The sequence below is a fragment of the Falco cherrug genome, chromosome 3 (genome assembly GCF_023634085.1).
Source record: "Falco cherrug isolate bFalChe1 chromosome 3, bFalChe1.pri, whole genome shotgun sequence".
NCBI classification, from domain to species: Eukaryota; Metazoa; Chordata; class Aves; order Falconiformes; family Falconidae; genus Falco; species Falco cherrug.
In genome coordinates, this window is record NC_073699.1 from 118,502,057 (window position 1) to 118,518,650 (window position 16,594).

Consider the following 16,594-nt stretch of genomic DNA (forward strand, 5'->3'; position numbering starts at 1 on the left):
TGACTTGCCACGGCTGGTCAAGTGCTCCAATGTGGACCCCTGCCCCAACATTGTAGACTGCTACATTGCTCGGCCAACCGAGAAAAGAGTCTTCACGTACTTTATGGTCGGGGCCTCAGCCATCTGCATCATCCTTACGGTCTGTGAGATCTTCTACCTCATCTTCAAGCGGGTTGTCCGGAGTGCACGGAAGTGGAAGAAGTCCACCAAGCGCTCCGTCAGCTACAGCAAGGCCTCCACCTGCCGGTGCCACCTCAAGACGGAGGAGAAGGACAAGTCCCAGACGAGGTGGGTGGCAGCCCTGTGGGCTTTGGCTCCCAACCTGACTGCTGTCTGATGGGTGCTGGGAGGGCAAGAGGGAGGGAGAAGTGTCCTGGATTGTGCCAGGCTTGGCTGGCCACAGTGGTGACCACCAGTGATGCCACCAGCCAGGACCTCGATGGCTGAAAGGGGAGGGGGACACATCTATGGGAAGTCTCCTGCTTGGGAGCATGGGCACGTCCCTGGGTGTCCCAGCGGCGAGGGCACGCTCGGTGGCAGGTGGGTGCTAGCTGCCCCCGGGCATGCCTGAGGGTGTCTGTTCTTCCCACAGAGGAGAAGAGCTGTGAGCTCACCCGTCCCAGCCGGCTCGCCTTCCCCTTGGCCCAGCAGCTTTTCAAGCCTGCTAAGTCCCTGAACCCTCAAGAGTCAACTCATGAAAAATGACTAAGCCCAGAAAAATGAAGTCACCCCGAGAGAGGCCCACGGGTGCCTGAGCAGACGCAGGTGAGGCGAGGGCAGCCCTGGAGCTCTGCCAGCTGCACGCGGCAGCGCCGCGGGGCTTGGACATCCTGCCAACGTATAGATGCCGTGCATGACTCCGCCGAGCAGCCAGCCCCACCGCAGCAGCCAGCTCAGTCCTCCCGGGCAGCGAGCCCAGCCAGGAGCTGCAGGGGTGAAGCCATCGAGCTGGGGGAGCACACGGGACTGGGGCTGGCAGGAGGGAGCATGGGGACTCCTGTGTCCCAGCAGCTTCTCTTGGGTCCTGCAGCTCTGCTGCTCGCGTGCTGGGTGTGAATGCATCAGTGCCCAGCCAGGGATGGTGTCACCTAGCGCGGTGACAGTCCTCCTGGCTCGCTGTGCCCGTACAGGCACAGTCCCAAGCACAGTTTCATCCTCCTTTCTTTTGTACCAAGGAACCAAAGAAATGCTGGGCTCAGCGCCGTGGCCAGAGCCCTCTTCGTGCGCCCGGAGTAATCAGAGAGGAGCAGGGCTGCAGGCTGCTCCTGGCTGCTCCCTTTGCCAGCACTGGGGCAGGAGCAGCCTTTTCCCCTTCGCTCATGCAAGCGCCATGCCGGTGTCCCACCCAACTGCCCGTGCTGGTTCTGCTGCTTCTCTTGGAGCCTTTGCATCCCCCCTCACCTCCTCTGGATGTCACAGATAGCGTAAGTCATGGATCCAAAATACATCATGTTGTTTGTAGACGGTGGGATCTGCTCTGCACGCTTTGAATTGGGAGGACTGGTAAAGGCAGAAGAAATGGATCTGCAGAGGTTCCCCAGAAGCCCACAGCTGGGTCCTCCCCACTCCTGCCTCAGCTGGGGCTATGCGGCTCGAGCCCCGGTGCCGGTGTGCCCGGTGTCCGACCACTCCGCCTCCTCCCGGCTTGTCACGCATCGTTAAACTTTAATTCACCAGAACCGCACGCTGGCCCCCGAGGAAATCAAGGAAGGAGCAGCATCAATTATTTACTAAATCTTGATAAATATTACAATAAATAGAAATTATTTCCATTTAATCTCTCCTTAAGCGGTGCTACACGGAGGGTCTGCTGGCTCTCCGGCCAGCCCGTGAGCATGCCGTGGTGTGCGCTGCCACAGCCAGGGCTCGTGCCGCTGTGGGAGGCTGTGATGGCCATTCCCATGCTGCTGGGGCAGTGACACGTCTCTGCGCTGGGACACAGAGCAAGTGCTTCCAGCACCGGCTGCTCCCATGGGCACCCCAGCACCATGTCACCTGTGTCACCTGAGGTGCCAGCCTCAGTGCCAGAGGAAAGATGCTCCAGGAGGTTGAACAGCAGAAGGTGGCTGACCAGGAAGCGGCTCTGGAAGCCACAGGGGTCTGCTTTGGGACACCCACACGGCTCACTGGGGGTCTGTGGCTGGGGCAAGTGAAGCCCATGCTGGGCACCATCCTGGTGGGTAAAGCAACATGGGAGCAGGCGTGTCTGCTGTCAGAGCAGCTCTGGTTCCCTTGCAGGTTTGGAGCAGCTCCCCAGAAGTGATCGTTTCCACCCGTGGAGGGCTGGGGGGGCTCAGAGCATCGCTTGGGGCAGGCACCGAGAGGGGACCATGCCGTTTGGGCAGCTACAACCCAGGGGTGGTGGGAGCGGGAAGTGGGATTCATGGTGGGCTGGCTGGGAGACGGGCCGTGGGCTCTGCAGCACCCTGGTGCCACGGCATGGAGCAGCACATGGGCGTCACCTGAAGCACGGCAATTATTTGATATTAAATATAATGATGCTATTCTGGCTCTGCCCTCGCTCAGCCCTGGCACTGTCTGTGAGAAGGAAATGCCATGTCTCGGTGCAGGAGAGGCGGCAGCTCCCAGTTGGTGAGAACTGGCCTAGTTTCTGGTTTCGGTAGCCCAAACCCGAGCCCACCGCCCCGGCTGACCCCACACAGCCCACGCCAACCGCGCCGGCCCTTTGCGGCCGTGGCAGGACAGCGGGTGGGGGCACACACAGCGGGTCTGCCCCCTCCCCAAAGGCAGCAGGACTTAAGCCTGTGTGTAAACCACCAGCATCAGCCCCCCCGCTCCCCGCTGCGGTGCCTCCGCACGCCCCGTCGGAGCAGCCGACGGCAAAGCCCCGTTTGAACCGGGCGGCGGGTGCCGGCCCGCGGGTCCCCGGCGCAGCTCAGCCCCGGGGCCGGGCAGCGGCGGGCTCCGGTGTGGCTCCAGCACCACCCAGCGCCCGCCGCGCCGCACGGACCCGCGGGGGCACGGGACGGGGACCGAGCATCCCCGGGGGACCGAGCATCCCCCCCGGCACCCCGGGGCATCTCCCCGGCCCTGCCGCCCCGCACCAACAGCGCGGCGGCTGTAGGGGCGCGCCGTGGGGTGGCTCGCCGGGGGTCCCCACCGGTGGGCAGGTCCGTGAGCCCCGCGGGTCCCTGCCCCGCTCAGCGGCTTTGCCGGAACCGGGAGCGAACGGGCGGGGAAACCCGGGGCTTACCCACCGCCCCCGGTGGCGAGGGGGCCGGCTGTCCCCGGCGCCCCCCCCCGGGGCCGCCCCCTCGGTCGGGGGGTGGGGGGCGGCCCCGCACACCTGAGGCTTGGCGCTAAGCCCCGGCCCCCGGTTTCCTGCCCGCGCTCCTCCCCTGGCTCCCCCCGGCCCCCCCGGCCCCGCAGGGCCGGAGCCGCCCGGGCCGCTCACACCCAGCGCGGCCCCAGCCCGGCGGGACGTGCCCGGCGCGGCGGAGGTGAGTGCGCGCTGCCGGGAGCCCGCGGCGCCGGGACCCCCGGGGGGGCATTGGGGACACGGGTGCCTGGCGTAGGGGCACCCCACCGCTGGCACCCGCTGGCAGCCTGGGGCACCCCGCTGGCCCCATGCGGCTGGGTGTCCCTTTAACGGCCCAGCCGGCACCTCTGCCTGCTTAATTGGCAGGGGTTAATTAGAAGCCAGGGCTGCGGCTGTTCCTTCTCTCCCAGCCGGGCTGCAGGGCTGAGCTCTGCTGGGAGGGCTGGGCTCACCGGGGGTGAGGCTGAGGCACCCCCGGAGCGACAGCAGGTCAGCGTGCGGTGAGTGGTCTGGGGGGTCCCTCGGCTGGGGAAAGCCCTGGAGGGGGGAGCGGGCTGGGTGCCATCACCCCCCAGCGAGGGACCCGGCTGGGGGCTGTCCCTCCAGTTTGGGGTGAGCCCTGAGCAGGTACTGGGGTGGCTGCGGTACCCCAGGGGTTTGCGCTTCCCCCCGTTCCATGACCCTGGTGCTCTCTGCCCTTCGGCAGAACCGGGGCAGTGGGCTGTAGGAGAGGCAAATCTGGGCTGCTGCTCCTGTGAGCCCCCCCGTGCCCCCTCTCTGGGTGCTGTGGCCAGGGGATGCCCCCAAACCAGCGGGGGCAGCGAGCTTTTCGCTGCGGGCTGTGTCCTGGGAGTGGGACTGGGTGCTGTGCATGGGACGGTGCTGGGGTGGGGGATCCCCTCGGTGCCTCTTCTCCCCCAGCCCCGTGTTTCTGCACTGGGGTGTAGGAGGAGCGCTCCTGGGCTCAGCAGTGCTGCCTGGCTCCCTCCCTTAGGATGTTCCTTGGTGGGTTGCTGGGACCCTCGGCAGAGCAGCTGCGTCCTGAGAAAGTGCAGGGTTTAGGTGGCCCCGTCTGCCCCGTGCTCTCCAGTGTGGAAACGGAGAATTGACTTGGCTCCCCTCCTCTCTCCGCTGGCAGAGGCACGAGGCTCCCTAGAAGATGGGTGACTGGGGGTTCCTGGAGAAACTGCTGGACCAAGTCCAGGAGCACTCGACCGTGATCGGGAAGATCTGGCTCACCGTGCTCTTCATCTTCCGCATCCTCATCCTGGGCTTGGCTGGGGAGTCAGTGTGGGGGGACGAGCAGTCGGATTTCGTGTGCAACACCAAGCAGCCGGGATGCACCAACGTCTGCTATGACAAAGCTTTCCCCATCTCCCACATTCGCTACTGGGTGCTCCAGTTCCTCTTTGTCAGCACCCCAACGCTGATTTACCTCGGCCATGTTGTCTATCTCTCCCGGAAGGAGGAGAAGCTGAAGCAACAGGAGAGCGAGCTTCGGGCTATCCACAGCAAGGACCCAAAGATCGAGCAGGCCCTGGCAGCTGTGGAGAAGAAGATGTCCAAGATCTACATGACGGAGGATGGGCGGCTCAAGATCCGAGGGGCGCTGATGTGGACGTACATCATCAGTGTGATCTGCAAGAGCATCTTCGAGGCTGGCTTCCTCGTTGGCCAGTGGTACCTGTACGGCTTTTCCATGGTGCCCCGCTATGTGTGCAAGAGGGACCCCTGTCCCCATCAGGTGGACTGCTTCATCTCTCGCCCTACCGAGAAGAGCATCTTCATCATCTTCATGCTGGTGATGGGCTTGATCTCCTTAATCCTGAACCTCCTGGAGCTCTTCCACCTCTGCTGCAAGAGCCTGCTTGGCAACATCAAGAAGGTGTCGGGGCCGAGCCAGGACGGCTTTGCCCCCGACATGGTTGTGGGTCCCTACCCACCCAAGCACTACCCCTTCCTGCCCATGGCCGAGAGCCACACGCCACCCTACCAGGCCTACAACAAGCTCTCCAGTGAGCAGAATTGGGCCAACTTCCACAACGAGGAGAACCTGGCGCTGGGCAGTGGCAGCAGACCCCTCTCAGACCCCTACACCCCCGCGGCTGCTGAAGCCCCCACACCGGAGGAGAAGCTGTGCAGCCGGCCCGGGAGCTCAGCCTCCAAAAAGCAGTACGTCTAGTGCCGGGCTGGCCCCGGCTGGCCACGGGGACCTTCCCTGGTCCCTTGTTCCTGTGAAGGTGCCGTCTGGATGGGCTGCGGAGGCTGTGCCCGGGGGGACCTGCCTGCCCCGGGAGGTGATGCTCGGGAGCGGGGCTGGATGCTGTCCTGGAGCAGAGCCTCCCCGCTCTCCTCTTTTCCCCACAGACCTTGCAAGGAAGGAAACTGCAGAAAGTTCCCTGGGACGCCGTGTCCCGTGTGCCTCGCTGTGGGAAAGGGAGAAATCCCTCGAGCCACACAGCTGGGAACAGGCTGTCCCCGGGGCTGTGGCAGGAGGCTGGGGCCAGCCGCGAGGCTGGAGTGTGAAAGCTGGGCCTGTGCCCTGGGAAGCCACTTGCCTCCACAGGCAGCGGGCTGAGCCCAGGAGGGCTGGGGCAGCACTGCCTCACCGGCCCTGGCCACCAGCCCCATCCTGTTCCTGTGGCCACGGCTGCGGGCCAGCAGCTCCTGCCCCAGGGCTTGCTGCGGGAGCTGCCCCCTGCCCCACGGGGCATGGGGGGGTTAAGCAGCAGCTGGCAGCTGGGGCTCTGCAGCCACCCACTGATCCCGATGGCTGCAGGTCACTGCTTGGGTGCGCTGGGGCTGCGAGCCCCCAGCCCTGGACCCTTTCCCACTTGGTGTGTGTCTCTAAGTTATTTTTAACCTGCTGGCCTGAGCATGGGGCTTTCTGCCTTCAAGGTGCCGCTGTGTGGGATCTGGGGAGCCGTGTCCAGCCTGGCCGAGTGCCCTGGAGCCCTGTGCATTTTTCCAGGAGGAATTCGCCAAGCAGCTGCTGGGTTTGGGGGGTTATTGGTTTTATTACTTTGCACTAGTCATCTCCTGCTGTGGGTGGGGGTGTTGGGGGGTGTATGGAAGAATCAACAGCCGCCACATGAGCAGTCACCCTGTCATCCCCAGCCCACCGATGCTGTGAAAGGGGAAGGTCCTGCGTGACCCAGGCACGAGCGTGGGATGTGGGTGCTGCCCTCAGTGCTGTTTCCTTTCCTCCTGGCAGACTCAAGTGTTGCATCTTGTTGAATAAAGTTGGATGAATGAAAAAAGGTGAAGTGTGGCCTGACTGTGCTTCCTGCAGCCACCAGCTGTCCCTGGGAGGGTGGGTGCGGGTCTGGGGCTGAGAGGGAAGCTGCTGCCCTGTGGGGCTGGGGTCCAGGGGGGCGTGGGCACCCACCCACTGAAATCACAACCCTCCCTGCTATAGTGTCCCATCCCCTTGAGCCAAGCCTCAGCCCAGAGGCTGTCACTGGGCCATCTTGGGACAGGCGCCCGTGACCCAAAGCAGGGCTCAGCTCCTCTGCCCTGGCTGTGCTGCAGATAAACCGAAAGGCGGCCATGGAGCTGCTCGTGGCTGCATAATAGGTGGAAATGAGCCACAGATAAAGGCACACAATGCGGCTCGGGCTGTTGTTTAGTTTCTCTGGCCAAGCCAGCCCAGGGCAGAGCCTGCTCTCTGCCGAGGGCCTCTTCAGTGAGGGTGGGACGGGCTAAAAATACCCTGGAGAAAATAAAATATGGGTGATATCGGGTAATATCGCTGCCACTGGCTGCTGGAGGAAGAGAAGAGGGAGGCACCCGGCCAGGCTGCCCTTGGTGCAGCGCCTGGGCTGGTGGCCGAGCCTGCCTTTGGCTCCCCTCCCTGCTGGGAATAACAAGGGGGGTAAAATCCCCTGGGGTGGGGGTCTGAGGTGCACGCTACCAGCTCTCAGCCCTCCCCTGCACCCTCCATGAGGATGCTGGGGAAGATGCTCTCCAGAGGGACCCTGCCCTGCTCCCCCTGTTGCCCAGTGGGGGCTCCCGGAGCACCCCAGTGCAATGGGGGACCACAGCCCAGCGCTCCCCAGGCATCAGCAGAGCTGCAAAGCCCCTCCAAGCTGCAGCTTTCTGGGGGAGGGGGGCAGTCTGGTGTGCTCAGCCAGGAGGAAATACCCGTGTGAAAGGTAACGGTGCAGCCGTGCAGTGTGTTTACCCGCCGGCAGCGTTCCCCCGCTCACCTCCCCTCTCCTGGGCTGATATTTTTGTTGGCACCAGGGGAGCATCACGCTTTTCCGAACGGCCTTGCAAGGTGGAAAACAAGACGGCCGAGACCCCCCCTTGCCTGGACGCTGTGCCCGGCCACGGGTGCTGTGCAAACACAGCTCCGCGTCCCGCTATTGTTCCCATGTTGTGACAAGGCAGCTCGGGGCAGCTGGTGTGACCTCGTGCCGCCGGGACCTGCCCACGCCACATGCCAACAACAACAGCGAGGGGTTCACCTGCACGGTGGGACCGGGGAGGGGGCGGCCGTGGGGCCGGTGTTGGCAGCAGCCCCCCAGAAGGCGGGCGGGCAGCCCTTAGGCAAATAAAAGTTTGCAGCTGATAAGGGTGCAGGCTGTCCCGGAGAAGCCCTTTGGCACAGCTCGGGGACAGATAGTGGACACGCACGGCTTTTCTCACACCTCTGTGCTCCCTCCTGAGTAAACAGGCCCCTCCGGTCACTCACTGCCCCAACCCCCGGCCCCGTGCCATGATGCTGAGCCCTGCGGTGGCATGGGCAGCCTGGGGGCTGTGGTGATGGGGTCCCCACAGGTACCCCAGAGACTCAGCTCTGGGGTAACGGGCAGCAAGTATGTGCCGTGACATGTGGGCACCAGGACGACTTGCAGCCACCTGACTGGGATGGCAGAGAGCCCTGGGCATGGCAATGGGGTGGGGGCACTGTGGGGCTGTTCTCCCCCATGCTGGCATTGCCCTTAGCATGGATTTTCAGGGAGGGCAGCTTTCGTATCGCCACCTAAGAGCCTTGTGGGGTTTATCCCACCCAAGGCTGGACGTACTTCCCAAGGCACCGCTGCAGCCCCCCGAGAACTGCCCTGGCAAGCAAGAGCTGCCTGCCCACCCTGTGCCATGGCGCGGGAGCTGGGCTGCCTTCCTCGGCAGCTCCCCCATCCTCAGCCCTGGAAGAAAGAGAGGGAGACGACAGGGCCAAAGGAGCAAAAGGAAGAGGTAGAGAGGTGGATGGACAGATGGACGGGCACCTGACCTGACCTCCAGCAGCCTGAGGCTGCGGGTGCACAGGCACACTCACCAGTTCAGGAGGATGCTGGGGGTGGGCAGCCACCCCGAGCACTCCCTGAGTCAGGAAAGGCTTTGGGGCGGCTCTGCCAGTCCTGGACCACACACTCCCCAGGACCCCGATTCCCACTGGGGGTGCTGGTCTAACACCAGCCACGGCCCCTGGGAGCTCTGTAACTTTGTCCCATGGCCACAGGTTTGCAGGGAGGTTCCTGCTCTCCTCCCAGTTAGGACCAGTCTGTGCTGGGCTCCCCCTGCCCAGCTCTGCCGTGGGTTGGGGGAGAGGAGCCGTGAGGGCTGTGCAGCATGTCCCGCCTGCAAGGCGCTGGCCAAGCACCAAGGAGGTTATTTTTAAGCTTTCCCAGGGCACAGAAAACAGCGTCTAAATCCGACCGGCTTGCAGGAAGAGCTGTGGCAGGAGCAAAACTGCAGCTGAGAGGGGAGGAAGGGCAGAGGGCTGGGCAGGGGGGCGCCAGCCAGGGCCACAGCATGGCCCCCCACCCACTGGGGCCCCGTTTGTGCCCAGGGCTCTGCCCGCAGCTTCCCAGTGCCCCGTTTCCCACAGCCCCCCAGGGAGACCGGGCGCAGGCAGGAGCATCCCTCTGAGCCAGGCGCAGACCCCCTGAGCCCACCGCACCCACCATCCAGGCAACACCAGACCAGGTACAATCCTGCCCTTCCCAGCACCACTGCCAACAGTGCCGAACGAAGGAAAAGCAACCCCCAAATGGCTCCCTTCCTCCCCCAGGCACGGGGTTATATTTAGCGCTCCACGCGCGGGCATGGCAGACAATGCGGCCCCGTGTGAGAACCGCGGGCGGGAGGAAACGCGCTCAATAGCCCCGATGACTTCCCGCATCCTGACATTGTCGCTCCCCTCCAGTCGCTTCCTCGCACGGAGGCGATGGGACCGCAGCACCCAGCACCCCATGCCCACCCCGGGATGGGTCCTACCCCTGCCAGCGGCTCAGGGCATCGGCCTGATGCAGCTCCAGGAGGGCAGGGGGTGCTGCCTGCTGGGTGGGAAGGGAGCGTGCCCCACTGTCCCCGGCCAGGGCCTGGGGGACGCGTCTGGGTGTAGGGCAGAGCTGCTCCTCTCCCACAGCATGTCAGGGCTTCTGCCTGCTGCAGAAAGAGCCACTGGGCATGGCACGGAGGGTCTGCGCTGTGGGGCCGGGGCAGGAAGAGGCGAGTGAGACCGGGAGGCTGGGAAAGGACAGGCTGCGCTCAGGAAAAGGGCAAAACTGGAGCCTGGGAAAACAGCCTCGGCTGGCCAGAGCAGGGGAGAGAGCAGCCGTCCCCAGGGGATGCAGGGACACACACACCATTTGCTCTCCAGTGCAACTGGGGTGAACACTCTCAGTGTCCCAGGGCTGCAGGGCCACTGCGGTGTGCACAGATCCTGGGTGCCCCGGCGTGGCTGTGATGGGACAGAGGAGCGTGAGTCCCTGTGGGCCCCAGCGTCCCCCTGAAGCCCCCTGCATTGCTCTGCTCCTCCCCAAAGCATCGTCGCTCCAAGCCTTGCGGGAAGGGGACCGATGGCTCTGAGCAGCCCTTGTGCCAGCACAGGGTGACAGCATCCCCAGCCCTGCGCAGCTGGTGCATCCCTGCTCTGAGCTAACCGGACATCCGCTGCGGTCATCCAGGTGTGCCGAGCCGTGCCGAGCCGCCGAGGGGGCTCTCACTGCCCCTGCCTGCACAGCAGCTGTCCCAGGCCCCTGAGCCAACCCCCAGCAAGCCGGGGCACAGCTTGTGTGTCCCCCCCCAGCATGGTCCTGGCTCACTCCCTGCATCCTGCCTCCGGAAACTGCCACCTGCTCCTCTCACCAGCGGCTGGCAATGGACCGTCGGGTTTGGGGAGCAAGCCCGGCCCTGGGCAGGGCAGAGGGTCGGCCGGGAAACTGTAGCCACCCTCGGAGCCAGCAGGGAGGAAGCAGCAAGGCAGCAGGGCCATGCCGAGAGCGCAGCAGCCAGCTTGCCCCCCTCCCAGCCTGGGGCATGGCCACCGCGGGCTGGGCAGGGACAGGCAGCACTTCTGCAGCTGCCAGATCCGATCCCTCCCCTGTGGCGCGGTGTGGCCGCAGCCAGCCCCTTCCCCAAAGCTGGACAAGCCCCGGGAGGACGCTGTCCTGCAAAACACCAACCTCCTGGCCAGGCTGGGACTCCCTGCCTGGGACAGGCTCACCCCTCGCATGGCCCCACACGTGCTGCTGGCACGGCTCCTTGCCACACTCCCGCTGCAGCATCCAGCTGTGCCGTGCTGGGAACAGCTGGATTACAAACACGCTGGGCTAGACGAAGGACTTGAGCGGCTGTGTGCAGGCTGGGGAAGCCAGCTTTTTGCCATAATGGTTTATTCACTAAAGCTTCCTCTCACTCTTCGTGAGCAACTGTGGCTGCTCACCCTAGCCCTGAGTGCTCGCCGGCTCCTATTCTTGTCCAGCCGGCACTTCCCAGGCAGCACATTGTTGGGATTCAATGGGAGGAAGGGTGGGTTTATGGTACTGAGGGCTTAGGAGAAAGGCAACCAGTCTCTGGGAAGCAGCTTCCCCCCTGCCCCAGCGCCTGCGGGGAATCCACGGCCTTGCAGCAACGCCGGCGTCTGCCGTGGGGACGGATGGGAGTCCCCAGACACGCGGAACCCAGCTGGAAACACGCAGGACCAGGAAGGCAGCAGTGGTGGAAGCAGGGCAGGGGCTGCCCAGCCAGGTGCCACCGGTGCCCACGCAGCCGCTGGCAGGGCTCCATCCTTCCCGAGCGCATTGCTCCAGCACTGCGCTGGAGCAGCCCCCCCGGCCGACACCGCGTGGGCCAGGGGAGGAAACGGGGCAGCGAGGCCCCGACAAAGCCCGATTGTGCCCGGCCAGCCCTGGGAACAGGCAGATCAATGGGCTATAAACAGTTGAGGGAGCCGCTCCGTCGCAGGGCGAACAAAGGCATTTCAGAAGATGTTTCCGAGCTGGGCCCCGTTGGTCCCACTTGGGGGAAGGGACTGGACCGTTCCCACTCCAGCGCACAATAGGGAACAGCCATTGCCCAGCGTCACCCTGCAGCCAGGCTGGGAAAGGAAGAAGCCAAGGGCAGGGGTCACCTCAGGGGACAGTGCCAGCCTGCCCGGGGGGACCGGGGCAGTGGCATGAGAGGTGCTGTGAGCCCCAGTGCAGGCGGCTGCAGCGGGGTAGAGCTGGGACAGCCTTTGCATCGCCCTGAGCCTCCTCCTGCACCTGCCACCCCAGCCTCAGCTGCCCTCACACGCCGCCATGCAAAGGCCTGAGAGTCCCCGGCGGTGCCAGGCTGCGAGCCCTGCCGGCCCAGGACAGCAGCAGGTTGGGAGGTAAACGCAGCCGGGCAGCGCCAGCAGTAAAGCTGTCAGCGGGGCAGGAGCTGGCCCCGAGGAAGGACGGACCGATGAGAAATGCTGAACCGGCTGCTGACCTCAGGGCTTCGCACCAGACACGACAGATTTATCATCCCCGGGAGGGGAAGGCCAGGCCGGGGCAGCAGCAAGACCTTGCTCAGGCACCAGGGGAAAAAACAAGCTGGGAGGCAGCGATAATCCTGGCTACGGCCCCAGCACGCTGCAGTTACCGGCTGGCCTGGCTCAGGCAGCTCTCGCTGGAGTTTGGTCCCACTGCGCCTGTGATGCCAGAGGCTGGAGGGGACACCGGCCACCAGCCCCCCGCGCTCACTGCCAGCCTCTCCTGCCATGTGCTGCCCTGCTCAGCAGCCCAGTGGGATCCCCCCCATCCCCTTGGACCCCACCCAGGACTGCCACAGCCCTTCTTGTCTAGATAAGGAGGTCGAAGGGAAGCAGATGACGTGGCCGGGGGGAGCTGGGAGGGAGGCACAACCTCAGCACGGGCTGGGATTTCGGTGCCTCCCCCTCCTTCCTGCCTACTCACCCTGCTGCCAGGCCCAAGGTCAGTGCCCAGCCAGGGACAACAATGGAATTTCTCCCATCGTAGAAGGGGCTGCTTCTTGAAAACATGGGGAGCAGAAACACACTCTGAGCCAGGGTTAGGGCCAGGTGCTGTTGCAGAAGACACACAGACCCAAGGACTGACAGAAGTTTATTTTGGCTGTTCCTGTACAGGGCAGACACCTCCTTGTTCTCTACACACCAGCCCAAAGCCACCACCACGCTTGGAGCTCTGTGACAGAATCGGGGCCAGGACTTGCACCTCCCCCCATCCCCCTCCCTCACTGTGAAGCCTGGGGATGATGCAGAGAGGGGTTCCCCGGAGTTCTCCACCACTGTTCAGGCTCCCCTGGGGGGTAGGCAGTAGCATGGAGCTGTGGTCGGGGTTCATGAAGAGCCACGGGAGAGCAGTAAGCGGAAGAGCCGATCCTCCTGCCGCAGGCATTAGCCTGACCCCAACTCCTTGTCACTCAGGTCCAAGTTTCTTCTATCATCACATCGTGGAAGAAACCTAAAGAGATGTGGGGAACCAGGCCGAGAGGGTTTCGTGGTTCAGGGGCTAGATCAGGCCAGGAGCTGATGGGTTTCAGAAATACTCTGCCTGTGAAGCATGGCTCTCTGCCCGCCCTGCCACAAAAGAGGTCTGAGTGCTGTGTCTCGAGTGCATGTGGGGCAGGCAAACCCCGACCCTCTGGCGGGCCCCGGGAGGGTGAAGAGCAGCAGTGGACATAGTGCATTGCCCAGGTAGGGCCCGGTGCAGGAGGGAAGCTGGTGGAAGGTGCTGCAGGTGATAAAAGAGTCCCCAGCACAGTGCTGCGGGTCAGAGCCCTCCAGCTGCAGGTCAGAGCCCGCTGGCAGCCGGCCCCCGGCCCCAGGGACAGTTCCTCCAGGGCACTGCCTCTGCCCAACCAACTTCATTAACTCTTTTCCGGGCGGTTCCTGTTCAGCACGGCCCGAGGGGCGAACTCCAGCTTGTCCTTCAGGCTCACCACCTTGGTCAGGTCCTTGCCCGCGATCTCCTGCAGCTTGCGGTCCTCCCGCTGCTCCGAGATGCTCTTCTCCTCCTCGGCCGCGGGCTGGGGGTCCCCGCGGAGGAACCACTCCAGGTGGTAGCCCACCAGCCCCACCACGAAGGCCACCGGGAAGGTGACGTACGGGGCCTTGGAGCGCACGGCCGCCCACAGCACGGACCACATGGCGCCGGGGGCTGCGCCTGGCAGGGGGCGACACGCGGCGGTCACAAGCCGGGCCCGGCCCTCCGCGGCGCCCGAGGCCTGCGGGCTGCCAGCGCCCGGGCGAGGCTCCGGCGGGCAAGGCCGCACCGGGGCCTCCCGCAGCACCGACCCACAGGGACGCGGGACCCGCCCGGGCCCCCTGCTCAGCCCCCCGGGGTGCCGCCCCGCCACCGGAGCCGGACCCCCAGCGAGCCCCGGGCGGCCCCGCTCACCTGGGCCCCGCCGCCGCCGCCGCCGCCAGCCCCGCCCCTTCCGGTCAGCGGTGCAGCGGGAGCGCGGCCGAGAGTGGCGGCGGCGAGGCGCGGCGGGGCGAGGCTGCCCCCTGGCGGACAGCGCGGGACCTGCGGCGCTGGAGGAGCGGCCCGGGAGCGGGGGGAGACCCACGGGGAGAGACCCACGGGGGAAGAGAGACCCACGGGGGGAGAGAGACCCACGGGGAGCCCTGGGGGAGGGAGCCACGGGGAGACGCACGGGGACAGCCACGGGGAGGGAGCCACAGGGATGGAGCCACGGGGAGACCCACGCAGGTGCCCATAGGGAGACCCACGGGGAGGCACCCACGGGGATTCCTGCAGACATCTCTCGGGCACCCTGCGGGGACATCTGCTCCTGCCCCAGCGAGAGCCCCTCTCCCGCCCCACGGATCCCTCTCCCATCCCATAGACCCCTCTCCCATCCCACGGACACCCCTCTCCCACCCCACAGACCCCTCTCCCACCCTCCCGCCCCACGGACACGAAGGGGCGGCAGTCGGGGCAAAGGCGAGCCCGGTGCCAGCCGCGTCCCCACGGGGAGGTGGCCACTGGCCCGGAGTAACCAAAGTCACCTTTATTAATTGCGGCGGTTCGTTACAATAAAAAGGGAGCCACGTGTCACGGTCACTGCACGGCGCTGGCCGGGGTGGGGGCTGGGGGCCCTTCCCAGGCACATCTCTAACTCCGGGAGGCTGGGGGGGGGGCGGCAGGGGGGGAAGGGGCTTCGGGTGACTGAGCGGGCACTGCCGTCCCAGAGGTGTTTAGCACTGACGGACCCCTGGAGCGAGGGACCCCCAGCGAGGTGCCCCCCTGCTCGGCCCCAGCCCCCCCCTGCTGCATGGGGGGGGGGGGGGGGGGGGGAGTGTGTGCAAGCTGGGCCCCCCCAAGTTGCTTCTGATCCCACCGCTCTGCCCGAGGGTCCTGGGCAAGGTTTGGCCCCGGATTTCAGGGGCTCCCCGGCACCCACCGGCCCTGCCTGGGGGGCAGCTGGTGATGCTGCGTGGGGCTGCTGGCACGGTGGGGTGAGGGGACGGGGTCCTCCCCAAAAGGGGCACTGGGGGGGACAGGATGCTCCGAGAGAGACCTGGGATGGGGACAGGGACAAGGCAGATGCAGCCTCCTGCCCCGCCACACTGCTCTGCCCTGGAAGGGACCTTTGGGGACCCCCCCACCCTGCTCCCAGGACGGGGTGCAGGGACAAGGGAGCTGGGAGCAGCAGCCGTGGGGCACCAGGCACACGACAGCCCCACCCTGGGGTGCCCTATCCTGGAGGCACAGGAAGATGGGGTGACCCCCCTGGGGTGACCTCTGGTAGCCCCCCACTCAAGGGGCAGCTGCTGGCCATGTCCATGCTCCGGTCCCACCTGCTGGCACCAGTGCAGAGCCACCACGGGCACAAAGGGGCTGCGGGCAGGTGTCCCCACCGCCACCCCCACTGCATTGCCCACCCATGGGGGACAGGGCTCCCACCGGTGGTGAGGCACAAGGGGGACACAGTACCCCCTGTCCCCAGCTAGTGCCACACTGCAGAGGCGCTCCCAGTCTCCGGGCTGGTGGGATGGATAAGCGGAGGGATGGACTGATGGTGGAGAAGGGCTGAGCGGGGTAGGAAGAAGCGTCGTGATGCTCCGTGCGAGGGAAGCCGTGACCGGGGGTGTGGGGGGGGTCCTGCTGCTCTGGTCTGCCCCACCAGCCAGAACACAGCGCCGGTCACGTGTCGTTTCTGGTTTATTCCTCAGGTTATATTTATATATGTATATAGGGGAAGGAGCCCTGGGTCCCCTGTGGCACCCGAGCCGGGGGCAGGCGCGGGCAGCGCTGCTGGGGAGCCCTTTGTCCCCTCCACATCCCAAAGCCTCGTGCCGGCAGGGCTGGGGAGCGGGGCTGGGGGGGCTCCAGGTGGGCAGGGGCTGGAGGGCCCGTCCCCACCACGCGCTGGGGGATTGCACTGAGTACGGAGAGGTGAGGGGGGGCCTGCCTGCAGCCCCCTCTGCTCCAGCCCAGCGGGGCCAGGGGCTGAGCATCACCTCTCATGTGGTTGGGATGCAGGCGGGGGGGGGAGTGGTGCAGAAAGGCTGGTGGGGTGGGAAGGGGACGGAGAGCTGGGACACAGCCCCAGGGAGGGCAGAGGAAGGGAGAGCCCCGGACCCCGGGAGAGGCTGGCAGGGGCATGCGGGCAGGGGGCAACGGGACGGGGCAGAACCGGGCTTGCAATCACCCGCCGTCGGATCCACGAAAGGTCTAAGATAGAAAAGAGAGAAGCTGTGAGTGGGGCCAAGAGCTGCCCCAGGGTGTCCCCGCGGCTCCCCATCACAGTGAGCTACGGCCACGCCGTCCAGTCCGGGTAGAAAAGCGGAGGCTGCGGTCACAGCCGGGTCTGTGCCTCGGGGATGTAGATCTCGATGCTGTCCGCGCTCTCGGTGGCCGAGCTCTGGCGGAAGGAGGCAGCTCGCTTGGCTGCCAGGAGCCGCTTGCGGGCCTCCTGCCGCTGCCGGTCCACCGAGTCCAGCGAGCGCTCCTTCACTGGGTGCACCTTGGAGCGCGGCGGCTTCTTTGGTATCGGGGGAGGCACCTTCTTCTCCTCCTGCACAGACAACAGGGGCTTCAGGGTAGGCGCAGAGCAGGGACCTCCACAGAA

The 16,594-nt window shown here is 65.5% G+C and overlaps 4 protein-coding genes across 8 annotated transcripts in view; 2 read left to right on the top strand and 2 right to left on the bottom strand.

Moving 5' to 3' along the window:
- Positions 1 to 7: 7 nt before the first annotated feature.
- On the top strand, positions 8 to 337 carry GJB3 (gap junction protein beta 3; the record flags this gene model as incomplete). Its single annotated transcript, XM_005439620.3, has 1 exon — positions 8 to 337. A coding segment is annotated over one exon (330 nt), but the record flags the coding sequence as incomplete, so codon positions are not given.
- Positions 338 to 3,294: 2,957 nt separating this feature from the next.
- On the top strand, positions 3,295 to 6,540 carry GJA4 (gap junction protein alpha 4). Of its 3 annotated transcripts, none has more exons than XM_055706093.1 (2): positions 3,295 to 3,461; positions 4,419 to 6,540. In XM_055706093.1, exon 2 carries the CDS (start codon positions 4,440 to 4,442, stop codon positions 5,460 to 5,462), a length of 1,023 nt encoding a protein of 340 aa, XP_055562068.1. In that variant the 5' UTR covers positions 3,295 to 3,461; positions 4,419 to 4,439; the 3' UTR covers positions 5,463 to 6,540. The 3 variants fall into 3 exon arrangements, with proteins under 3 accessions (XP_055562068.1, XP_055562069.1, XP_055562070.1); XM_055706094.1 differs by lacking the exon at positions 3,295 to 3,461 and adding an exon at positions 3,494 to 3,780; XM_055706095.1 differs by lacking the exon at positions 3,295 to 3,461 and adding an exon at positions 3,494 to 3,769.
- Positions 6,541 to 12,605: 6,065 nt separating this feature from the next.
- On the bottom strand, positions 12,606 to 13,950 carry SMIM12 (small integral membrane protein 12). The gene is made up of 2 exons (XM_055706145.1): positions 13,915 to 13,950; positions 12,606 to 13,680 (listed from the first exon to the last, which is right to left on the bottom strand). The coding sequence occupies exon 2, from the start codon at positions 13,661 to 13,663 to the stop codon at positions 13,385 to 13,387; it is 279 nt and encodes a 92-aa protein (XP_055562120.1). The 5' UTR covers positions 13,664 to 13,680; positions 13,915 to 13,950; the 3' UTR covers positions 12,606 to 13,384.
- A 752-nt stretch (positions 13,951 to 14,702) lies between these two features.
- DLGAP3 (DLG associated protein 3) overlaps positions 14,703 to 16,594 on the bottom strand; it is a 28,639-nt gene continuing 26,747 nt past the window's right edge. For 2 of the 3 annotated variants that reach the window (XM_055706172.1, XM_055706173.1), the window contains exon 12: positions 14,703 to 16,540. In XM_055706172.1, coding sequence (XP_055562147.1) covers positions 16,322 to 16,540 — 219 coding nt within the window. In that variant the 3' untranslated portion in view covers positions 14,703 to 16,321. The remainder of the gene's footprint in view (positions 16,541 to 16,594) is intronic. The other variant, XM_055706174.1, reaches the window with a different exon arrangement.

What these genes read in the sequence shown, in the direction of transcription:
- GJA4 (XM_055706093.1), top strand. Translation starts at nt 4,440, where the DNA reads ATGGGTGACTGGGGGTTCCTGGAGAAACTGCTGGACCAAGTCCAGGAG.
- SMIM12 (XM_055706145.1), bottom strand. Translation starts at nt 13,663, where the DNA reads ATGTGGTCCGTGCTGTGGGCGGCCGTGCGCTCCAAGGCCCCGTACGTC.